This window comes from Falco rusticolus, chromosome 8 (assembly GCF_015220075.1).
Source record: "Falco rusticolus isolate bFalRus1 chromosome 8, bFalRus1.pri, whole genome shotgun sequence".
NCBI classification, from domain to species: domain Eukaryota; kingdom Metazoa; phylum Chordata; class Aves; order Falconiformes; family Falconidae; genus Falco; species Falco rusticolus.
Genome location: NC_051194.1, coordinates 52299147 through 52311448, shown reverse-complemented (window position 1 = coordinate 52311448; position 12302 = coordinate 52299147). Strand labels below are relative to the sequence as shown.

At 37.0% G+C, this 12302-nt stretch overlaps 1 protein-coding gene across 6 annotated transcripts in view; it reads right to left on the bottom strand.

Annotated features, from left to right (window-relative positions):
• The window catches only part of CALCRL (calcitonin receptor like receptor), a 68421-nt gene that overhangs the window by 12891 nt on the left and 43228 nt on the right, over positions 1-12302 (bottom strand). For all 6 annotated transcript variants that reach the window (XM_037397487.1, XM_037397490.1, XM_037397486.1 and 3 more), the window contains 4 exons: positions 6884-7010; positions 5160-5313; positions 3871-3931; positions 3673-3739 (listed from right to left, as the gene is read on the bottom strand). In XM_037397487.1, the coding sequence (XP_037253384.1) occupies positions 3673-3739; positions 3871-3931; positions 5160-5313; positions 6884-7010 (409 nt within the window). The remainder of the gene's footprint in view (positions 1-3672; positions 3740-3870; positions 3932-5159; positions 5314-6883; positions 7011-12302) is intronic.

Genomic DNA, 12302 nt, shown 5'->3' with positions numbered 1-12302 from the left:
GAGTTTGTGTTAAGCAGTACAGTAATCCTTATTAGCATGTTGGTTTAAATTCTGCTTTAACTCTTCCTTGGGAAGATATAAACAGACTGTTCTCAGCGCAGGAAACTGAAATATTCTTAGATACTTGCTGATAGCCATACCTTAGCTTTTAATACACTTATGCAGCTCAGCAGAGCTTAGCCTGCTTAAGCCTGGCTTCCTTGGGCACAACACCTGTATGTGCTCATGAAGGCATGTTATATACCTGACCTGTGAACATTTCCAAGGCTGGGTATACGAATGCTAAGCATTCAACTTCTAAACTCCTAAGTCTTGTACTGAGTCCAGCTTAAAGTTAATAAATAGGTCAGTGACAAATCTTGGAGCTCCTGAACTTCCTTCTAGTACACATTCACCGGGTACGCTTCTTCTGCTAAAGGAATTTGCACCTACAAAAGGCTGTCAAAGAAACTGATACATAACAGTATTATAGGGCAAAATGAGCATCCCTGTAGTATTATTCATATAAATAATAGCACAACTAAACCAAAATCTACTCCTTCAGTGGACCAATGCCAACTAAATCACCAGTGCACTGGTGCATCTGAAACCTACGCTGAAATCACCACTGCTTTCATTGAAGTTCAAACACATTGCTTTTCCACACACACACCATTTTGATCTTGTCTAGCGTAAAAACTAACATCACCCTCTACTGTTTCATTCCCGCACTATCTCTTTAATTGTGGTTGGTTATGCAGACAGTTGTAATTAAATGGTCAACTGAAGACAATTCCAATCAAAATGCAACCTATGTCTGCTCCCATTTCTAGTATCTCTGGCAGTGATCGGAGGACAGTTATGTAAGAGCAGGGATCATAAAAGCAGTGTTATTGTTAACTTTATGTAATGTTAAAATTTTCAGTGATGTTCAAGAGTTAAATTCCTGTTGGCTTCTGCCAGTTCACCCAGTCACCCACTTGACAGTCGTCTTCATGTTCTTTGAGATTTTGCTCCTGCAAACAGAAACAGCATCTTCTCCTTTGTTACCTAATTTGCAGTTTAATAATGTTGCTTAAGCAGCATCTACTAAAGCAGGTCATGCTTAGTAAAGTGTGGAAATTGTATCTGGCAAGCAAGCCAATTAAGCAAACGAGTCCTGTTCACAAAGCCTAAACATGCATTTTGTCTAATGTCTTTATCCCTGACTTTTCTCTTCTGAATTGACATATTACATCTCTTTGTCGCCAGAAAGGATAGAGATTCCTTTAAGGTACTTTCACATCACAGGTAAGATGTGTAGTTGTGTTTAATCTTTGCTATTCCTACATTGTTTTCAAACAAATCTACCAATTGTACTGAGGCAAAAAAAAATGCAAGAGAAACACCTTCAGTCAGCTGATGGAACCTATAGGAATACCAAAGGCATACGTATTTGTAAATTGCAAAGAGAATGGCAAAGTTTCTGCCCAAACCAACCCCAAAGAGATGATTATTATGGCTCCAGTAAAAATCAAAGCACATTTAAAGTGTTGCCTTGAATGGAAAGAAGACTTGGCAGTTTGGGACTGATCCAATACATCTGAAACCAGCAGAAATCTGGCCACTGTTTTCAGTGAGACTTTGTGGAGGCCACTGCTTGGAAGGAGAAAATGTTCTAACATTATGGAATCATAGGATGGTCTGGGTTGGAAGAGTCCTTAAAGATCATCTAGTTACAAACCCCCTTCTGCTAGACACCTTCTGTTACACCAGGTTGCTCAAAGCCCCATTCAGCCTGGCCATGAAGACTTCCAGGGATGGGGTATCCACAGCTTCTCTGGGCAACCTGCCCCAGTGCCTCACCACACTCATAGCAAAGAATTTCTTGCTAATATCTGATATAAATCTACCCTCAGTTACATCCTAAAATGAGGTCACTTCATGGAAGATGGAGTAGTCATAACTTACACAAATTTTTCTGTTGTTATTTCAGCAAGCTCTGACTAATACACATTATTTTTCAGCTTTAAAGAGCTTCACTGTAATATATCTGTGAAGAGACACCTGGACAAAGGAAGTAATAACATATAAGGCAATGCAGAAAGGCATACAATTTTTGGGTGAAATACAGCACCACTGAAGTGAGAAAAAAAACCTTATCCCTTTCTGTGAGAACAGGATTTCACCTTCCATGTCAATGAGAGAGAAGAAAAAATGAAAGGATTTAGAATTCTGTTTCAGTTTACAGATTAGAGCACTAGTTAAAGTGTCTTTCCATGAACGTAAATGGCAGACCTGACTAACGGGACAAGAGATTACCAGCAATAATTCACACCCCAAGGCCTATGGATCTCAATAATTTCATGGTGACTGCTTCTGGCTTCCCATGCAGAGGATCTCAGGCATGTCACGGTATTGAGACCATCTTCAAAATATAATTTCACCAGCTAAATTTCACTGTGAATGAAAGTGGGAGTCACAAGAACCACAGGATTTATTCAGTGGTCTTCCAAGAGAATTCTTTATGTGCAGAACACCCTCCACAAATATTCATTAACAATTTAACAGAAGAGGAAGTTCATATAGATCAGAAACGGAAATTATTTCCAAAAAGTTACTTAATGTTTTCATTCTTAATTAATTTCCTTGCATGAACTGAAAAGCCCTAAGAAAAGTCAGCAGACATCTATACAATATTTTTGACAGATCAGCTTGAAGTTTCTGTTACAATAAAAGAGATGACTGTAATACGTAATCATCAGCTAATTCCAGTCCCATATGGAATGCCTCTACACTGCAGCGTTCTCTGCAGTATGCATTCATAAGTATTAATTACGTAGACAGTTGTGTAAGGAGGTACATATTAGTACCTTTTTTATTATTATTATGCATCTATTTGTATTTAGCAATAATCTATTGCCTGAGTTTCATAGGTTAAATTCAGTCCTAGTATAACTGAAGTACACCGTTGATTTTTATGCAGTGGTATCTTCAGTTACCTAGAACTTAATATCTTCGGTAGCAAATATTAGTGTAACAGAGCTGCCATTAACTTGGAATGTAAAGCAGAACACCGTGATCTAAGTGTTCAGGCGGACTAACAAAGAGAGAAGTCGCCATACCCCAGCAGCCAAAGCACACATTGCTAGGCTAGCACCAGAACAGGGGCAATCACAGATACTTGCAGAACTACTTCTACAGGTTCTTTCCTAAGGGCCTGCTCTAGTTTCTCTCCATCCTGTATTCCCACCCACAGTCAGCCCTGATGTTCAAGACCCCTCTTTCTGAACCTCAGCGAGGTTCAGCCTGGTAGCTGTTTGGCCACATTAGCTCCATGGGACAATGATGCTGGTTGTAGAGTCAACCTGGCAAATGACCTGGGCAGTGAGAAAGCATTCTCAGCTAAAGGAAGGATTTGAATGTGGCCCTCCAGTACTCCAGGAAATATTTAGTCCTTCCTTTTTACTAGCATTTAAGTGGAGTGACAACCATCATTGCAGAACCTGAGTTCCCCAAAGGACCAGGGGTGCAGCTCCTTAATAAGACCAAGAATTATCTACCTTGTGTTTAAGGAACCTACTGGGTTAAGTAAGATTCCTGTGAATGACAGTGACCTCTAAATGTTAGCTTAAGTCTCTTGCCAACTTTATAAGCCCATGAAGAACAGCCAGAAAACAAATAAGAAAAACAAATTATCTGTAAAATGCCTACCAACAAAGCAGCACAAATAGGGCCATGGATGATGTACAGCAGATGAGTATCAGAGCTGATCCAACAACTAGAGAAAACAAACAGGAAAAGAAAAAACATTTGGCATTTTATTATCTTTTGTATTCCTTTCCCCCCCCCCCCCGCCCCCCTTAAAAAAAATACAGAAGATTTTGCAAAGCAAGTTGAGATGCTACTTACTTATCATTATAATATAAACTTCTAGCAACGGCATGTATGCAAGCAGGGATCAGAGGAAAACCTGTGAAATAAAAACAACATTTTCTTCTCATGTAAACCTAGTTAATAACTAAGGAAACTTGCATCTCTTGCAGGAATCTTCTATATTTTCACTTTGTCCATACTATATAACTACAGAGCAAATTAATTAACAGGGACCAATTCCATTTCTATCTTCTCAGATTTCTTTCTAAGGGTGTATGAAACCTTACTCCCACTGCCTTGCCAAACACACAGAAAGAAAAGGCAAATCAAATTATAACTTTTTAGAATGCAACAATCAGTCTTCATTAACACAGATGTTTTTCGACTGCCATCTGCAATAACGCTAAATAGGTAGGTAATATTAAAAAGGTAATTGTATACACAACCACAGCTTTACCAGTATGATTAACTTGATCATGTCCTCACTGATACTTGCTGAGTAGCCAGAAAACAAGGTCACCTCCAAAATAAATATGAAATCAGACTCTGAAAATCAGGTTGAATCCAAAATCTAAAACGAATAATCAGATTAGTTGTCTGGGGTCCTTGACACACTGGTGGTACCTAATTTTCAGAAACTGCTGAGCACCTATGGTCTTTTAACCACATCTCAGCTGTGTCTGTAGTGGGAGAGGCGGTGACCCAGGTACCGGGTCATATTGTAGCTGAAAGTGCCAGCACACAGGCTGAGGAGAAAGTCGGCACTTGCACTTTGTGAATATGCTGTTGTACATTATCTGAAATGACCAGATTCGGCTTGTTAGTTTTGATACTGATATTACTTGGGATCTTCAGCCACAGCTATTCTGTATTTGCTTAGTGAACAATACAGGTCAAATGGAACTGCTGGAAAAATAAATTCTTGGCCATCTCTAACTCAGTTCTGACCCTCCACCCTAGGCATGGCAAGACTTCTTTGAAAACAAACATTCATTCCTGAATAAACATCTTCGAGATGAGGAACAATGAATAATTACTTCTTAATGTCTTTTTTTATAATAGGAGACTATTTTCTCTATACAAAGGAGGAGTCGCTTCCTGACTCCAGAAATGCATGATCTCTCTTTCAGCAAAGATAGAGGTACATACAACTTCCTACATTAATATTTCTGAGCCTGTTAAAACACTACAGACAAAGAAGAGGGGTGTGTCATCGTTGTTCAAAGCTACCAGCTCAGAGAAGCAGAGGTACAGCTGTTTGAATTCTCATGAAAAGGAGGAAGAGATTGCATTGGCCTGAAAATACAGAATGTGAAATTTCATACCCCAGCCAAGAAGGTAATACCACATCAAGTGTTGTTTCTCAGCAAAAACAGCCACCACAATGAGAGTATGTAGGTAAATGCCTTCACACAGCATCCAAAAGTAGTTGCAACCCATTAGATACAGGTAGATGAACTGTGACACTTTGCAACTAACCTGCAGAAATAAACAGAGTACAATATAAATTTTTAAGCTTCAAAAATCTCAGAGCTTTATTTGCAACATGAAAAAAAATACTGCTATTCAAATGCTAATTTTTACTCTGTTTCCACTATTATTTTTTTTAATAGAATTTTCACAGAATTGCAATTCCATACTTTCTGGTGACACAAAAAGTTGGTAATTTATGTATTTTCCTTATTCAAGCATAAGGAACTCGAGATCCTCAAGCATGATGGCAGAAAGCTCTAATGATATTTTCCCTTATTGCAAACACTACCACATTTGACCATTCCTATCAACAGGGGATCCTTAAATTATCTGATGGTAATCACATAAGAAAATGTACTTTAATGAGGGTAATCCCCTTTCAGTTTTGACAATCAGAAGATATAAACTACTCCACAGAACATTTTCTGTTTTTAAAATGCTTACAATACTTCCAATTTTAACCTAATCCTAAGCGTACCTAGGGCTAGTCGACAACTTTCATAGTAGGTTCTGGAAGGAAGCTCATGTTGGCATATATTTCTGTATAGCTTCATTCAAAAGCTATTCTTCAACTAAAATGGTTAAATATAACTTATTGTGGAGACAAAATGTGAGGTTGTGAAAAAGGGGCAATAGTTAACTTGCAGATTTAAACAGAATAGATTATTTTTTTTTCCTTCTGAAATTGCTGTGTTTTATTGATTTATTTCTGGCACTTAGCTTAAAACAAACTAAAAATCAGTCTTATTTTACCATGTTCTGCTACCTTACTCACTTGATGATGATTATTAGCAGCTATCTCAAGCCTGTTTTCCAGCACATTGATGAGCTTTTACAGTACAACATCTTTTTACTTGATTCAGCTTCTGGAGTTTTGCCCTAACTTTCACAGAATTTAGATTTATCTTCCAGGTCTAAATAAAAATAAAGCCACAGATAGGGATTTGTTTGTTTATGTATTTCATTTTCAGGCTCTTCTGTTGCTATAACTCCTAGCCTTTTGGGAGAGGCTACTGATTCACACTTACCCCAGTATTATCAGGAAATGAGAGAGAAAAATCAGACCCAAATGGACAGCTTTTTTATTTTGCTTTTTATTCCAGGAATATAAGGGTCAGCTTTATGTTCATTCACCAAAAAAAAAATAATTAATTCTTCTCATTTCAACTGAAGATGGCAAAGTTAAAGCCATAGGAAAGTATCTGATCGATCCAAAATATGTTGCAAAACTTCTTTTACTCTCCTTCCTTGGTGAATTCAACTCCCATAACCTCACTGACATGATTTAGAATAAGCTACTTTCTTGCAGTTGCTTCTCTGAAAAAGTGATTTGTAGAAATTCAGATGAGCAGTTCGGCATGCTCTGTCTCTTAGAGTGTTTTTACTACTTCAAAACCTCAAATGAAATGCCCAAATCATTGTTAGACATCTGTTGTACTATGTAACAGATGCATCGTTACTGAACATTTTAACCTCACTGCATACATTTAATCAACTATTCATGTCTCATCTGTTCTGCGTTGCTGAAGTTTTTCACATACAAATCAACAAGGCTGCCAAATATACTTTCACTTACTGGATTAGTTGCAACTAACTCCTGATTGTTGGCAACTGCAGTCAGTGAAATTATTGTTACAACAGAGTTGCAAACAAAAGAGAAAAATAGATTTTTATGCAGGGTAATCCTTTGGCAACTCAAGCTCCTAGAAAAGAGAAACAAGAACAAATGAATACACTGGGGAACAGCTGTGTGTACTTGGGGACAGCTCTGAAATTTTGAAATACTAGAGCTCTTTATTTTATTAAGAAGTCTTACATCAATGCTTTCTTCAGCTCCAGTCCAAATTTAATAGAATGATGTGAAAGGTAACACCTTCCCATAAATGCCAACAGGAGGCAAAGCAAGTACATTCAGTTCCAATATGTTTACAGTGAAGAACCTGCTTTGCAGTGGCTCTCTAAAAAGAGGTTTGAATAGAAATAATACATGTTTCAGAAGATTTATACATTTTTTTTGTTGTTAGTACCTGAATAATTTCCCCATTAACTATCATACCTGACCTTGAAGAAGCTGTCTTACCCTACATTTCTATTCACCCAAACCTCTGAAAAATTTTTGAGGATAGTTTTTTAGTCACATTCTTGTCACTTTTATTCCTTAATCCAATAGTTAGAGAAATCACCAAATAAGTAAAATAACGCAAGTATTGAATTTTATATATAACTATTATAAACAGTAAATAAGATATAATTATAAAATGTGATATATAACTGCATTTAATTGTATTCATTTTCAAGGTTTGCTTTTAATCTTGCAATAAAATTTAAAAAAATATCTTTGGAAGGGCTTGCTTTTTTTTTTTTAAACAGAAGTTTGATAATATTAAACAATACTAGAAGCTGAACATAATCACAGCAAATTTCTGTTTATCTACCATTCTAGAGAAAGCGGGTCTAACTCAGTGCCATTCCAAGAGGCAGGAGTGCTTCTCATTCAATTTTTCCAAAGAAATTCGGTTTTACAGACAAACACAAAACAAGATAGAAAGTCTATATGGATATATAAATAATTCAGACCATTGGGTTATTAAACCCTAATGCTCAAAATTCCTAGAAGTGCAAGTAACATCCATTTCGTTAGGAAAGCAGATGATCAGTTTACAAAGCTGGGTAAAAATAATCCCTTTAGATTTAAGATAGGGGGTGCACAGCACACACACGCAGACTGACAGCTCGTGCAGCGTGTCAGTACGGGCAGTCAGGAGCAGAGCCTGGGTTTGTAGTGTGAGCAGTGCTCAGGGAAACCTCTCCCACATGCACAGAGAAGTGATAAAGGTTGTGGTACTGTGGTCACCTCTCAGGAAACGCTCTTTGGTTATTTCGGAGAAAGCAGCTACTGAAGCCTCTGTTGTACAGTCTGTGCTTTATAACCACACGTCCCTCCCTCCATTTAGTAGCCAGCAATATGGAGTGCAGCTGACTGACAACATGAAATGACTAACTGGAGGATGAAAATCTACTGCTTACATATGTAACTGCTCTTCACTGTTAGAGAAGTCAGAAATACATTGACAAGATCAGCAGGGGACAAGTCTAAATTGTCACAGAGGAGAAAAAATAAATCAAGTTTTCTAGCCTTTTCAAACAGCATGCCTGGAAGAAAAGATAAAGTACGGACATTGATGAGTCGTTTTCAGTTTGGGAGGGCAGGAGGGAGAAGAACTTTATATTTAACAGAGAAACACAGATAAGGAATAGTCACAAAAGCTGGAATAGTATATTGAAAACTGCCGAGAACACAACAAGTGAAACAAGAAACAAAATGACCCTGCTGAACAAAAGAGACAGCAAAAACTGGCTGTAGAGGAGACTGCGCTTCTTGTATTCTTTGCAACTTTCACAAGAAGAGGGTATGAAGCACCCCACAGATACATGGAGTAAGCTAAGAGGTTCACATATGCACAGTGCAATACCATGAATAAGGCAGAGGTTCTGCAAATCAGGCCTCAGAGCACTGAGACATATTAAGCCTCAAGTCCCTAAATATGAGGGAAGGAAACCACTCTAGATACCAGAGCTGCCATGCAGCACAAGGACCTACCCTACATAAAACCTTTGCTTGCCAAGTGTTATTTCCCTGAAGAAAATAGAAAAGTAAGTGTCCAAAATACAGAACACAGGTTTTGACACTAATTAAGTGGTGAAGTATATTCCATTAGACTTTTTTAGATTTTATTTTGTTTTTCATTTTAATGCCTAAAATGCATAAAGCTTTGATTATTATAATTGCAGGGGGTTTATGTTCTTTCAAAATGTATTTTTATATGGTGCTTTTTTCCTGTATAGCTTGTATACAAACAGAGGGGCAACACTAGATTCCAGCTAAAGGCTTTGTGTAAACAAGTCATGAAGGACTCTGGAATTCTGTCTGCTTATTGTTAAGATTCAATGCACAGGCAAGGAAAAGCACGTACAGCTAATGGGGCCATCTCTCAGGGTCATCCAGCAGCTGTTCCTGTTGAATATTCAAACACACCCATCCACACCCACCTCCACCCATGCATAAAAGGATTGAAAGGATCACCAGACGAGAAACAAGAAAGCAAGACTGATGACATTTAAAAATGAAGACAGCTTTCAGTAATAAAAAGATTTTTCCTAAGCCTCCCCACCCTCCATCTTCTGTTACCCTTCCTATATTCCTTTTTCTGACTGTTTTTCTTAATGACATAATATCCTTTAATCACTTCTCATAATTATGATCTAAGAACAACTGAATGACCTACCCCTGGATTAAACCATGTGCAACAAAACAACAACAGACCTGCTAAATTACCTATTTCCCTTCCTATTTTGACTCCTGCATGTCTTGGACATTAGGGAAAAATTCATTTCTCCAATATTTCTCCAAAAGAAAAAGGGTAACATTGTCAAAAGCTCCTAGCTGTGTTTGAGATCTGAATTTTACCAGTAAAGTCCACACATGCACATAAGGGGATTTACCTGTTTAGTTGAAATTAACTTAAAGTATCTTAGGAACATCCTATCTATCAATCTGTCATTCAAGAGTTTTCCCACTCTAAGTGAAGTGTTGCTATCCTCTGTGAGCGCTGTCATGTGATTTGACATGACGTTTGATCAACAACAATGCCTTTACTTCGGGGGCGGGGCATTGTTCATTTGGCTTGGTTTTTGTTTGGGTTGGGAGGGAGATTCTTTCAAATAACAGCTCCCCTTTCTCTGAATTCACATTTTTTTTATAGTTTTCTCTTGCCTTGTTTTTCTTTCTTTATGAAAACCACACCACTATTTTAACAGAAGATTTATAATAAACATATGTATGATTTAGAATATATAAGAGAATGAGAAAGCAGAGCCACTGCAAGAAGTTACTTTTATGTGTCATAGATTAATTTTCAGAGAGGAAGATCAGAGTTCTAAGTTTATTATTCAGTTTACACTGTTAAACCAAGACCTCCAATCCACTTGGGGAACACAAGTCACACACTGGATAAGTATTTCCAATGAGACCATTTTTCTGAAGAAAAAACAGAATTTCAAATTAAAAAATAAAATGCACCAAAACATTTTAATCTAGAAAAAAAATCATTCAAAACCCAGGTAGCTGATATTTGAAAAGCTAAAGATATTTTAAGTGTTTTTCCTATGGAGAAAAGTACCGTCTTTCTAGCCAAACCTAAAGATATTCTTCTAATGGTCAGCAATCCAGCAAATGTTGTCTGGAAACTATCAATCAACTAACAGAATAATTTTTTTGGAAACATGACAAGTTCAGAGGCACCCCCACACAATAGCAAAAAAAAAAAAAAAAAGTCCACCTGTTAAAGCTATGAATAATTATACAAGCTTCAGCCGATACATAATACATCCTGGTATTAATCTAGATCCTTAAATACCCTTCTGGTACTAAAAATACTTTAGAGGAACTGTACATCCCAAGAGAACATCTTGTAGAGGACTTTCTTTAGCTCCCTTTAAATTTTGTAATTTCCTTTTATATCTCAACATAACCACAGTCTAGAAAATGTGGTTTGTGGGTCTGGATTAATTCCATGTGGTTCTTTGAGGAGAGATGATCCTTCTACCGGAGGGAGAAAAAAAATCCCTGGGGAGTTAGACAAACGTGTCAGTTATAATGGTAACAAAGCACATCACCTACTTTTGCAGTAAATGCCACAAGCCAAGATGAAATTGGCTTGGTTTTCATATTATAGTACAGAAAAATCATGCTTTACTGTCTCTGAACTTTTAAAATCCTATCATATTCCAAATCTTTTTGTTTTCTCCTGAGAGATATATGTCAAAGCACTTTCCCTATTCACATTAGATATTTAGTCTGTTAAACTTATTGTAACATTTATAGCAACAGTATAACCCTTTTTTATACAAAATCAAGCTTCTTATAAGGACTCAGACCCATTTCATCTGTTGATTTTTTGGAGGGAAAGTCTGGAAATGGTAAGCATTGTTTTTACAGGTCATATAAAAAAAGTGTTTAAAAAACAGAAATGTTTTGGTTTGCCCTCATGAAAAGTCAGAAAAAGCTGAAAAGTCATCTTGAACATTGGATTTCATAAAGAGAGGCTACAAAGTTGAAGCACTCTGGTTTGTTGAGTTTTTGTGGAAATGTTGCCCCAGAACCTGGGGAAATTATACATACCTAAATTAGAAACACTATATTCAGCCAGATGTGACTAAAAAGGGTAATTTTTTATCAGTTATCTGGTACCCCTACCTAATCAAAGTCCAGAGGCATGAGAAAAGCAAAATCTCAGCTGACCCAACAGTTGCTGGTGCATGTGCTACTCATATTTAAATGTCAGAAAAAAATAAGAGATGGAGTGAGACAGTAGGGTATAGTGGTAAGAAATATGTTAGACCATAGAGCAGATCTACATTATCTGGTGCAAAACGATGCAGAAATTATTAACCTCGTGCCAGTTAACAAGGAAAGCCTACAGTGTGCAGTGTAGAATTTGGCAGAGATGATAACTTGTCTCTCTCAGCTCTGCTCATGTGGCAACGCTCCTGGTAAGCATCATCAACTTCTTAAAAAAAAAAAAAAAAAAAAAAAAAAAGTCTCTTTCATGGGAAAGAAAAGTAAGTTCACAAAATGTGAAGTACTAAGACTAATTTTAAAAGACCTGGGCATTATATTGCAATTTGTTGTGACAGTGGCGATACACTGCTCAAACTTTCTTTCAAGAAGGTAATATAGTAACTGTTATTCAGTGGATATGACATAACTGTCATCGACATAACACAGTGAATAAAGAAACAGGATTATTATTCCCATTCCTACTGTAGCTCTTAGCCTTACTTTCTTCACAGTTTATCAGATTTTGTGACTACCTACTTTGGAATGTTAGCATACCTACCATGTGTCATCAGTATTTTGGTTTCCATTTAATTTTGTTGATGCTTGGCATATCCACAATGTAGCTTATTATTAAAAAAAACGCACCACAAACCAA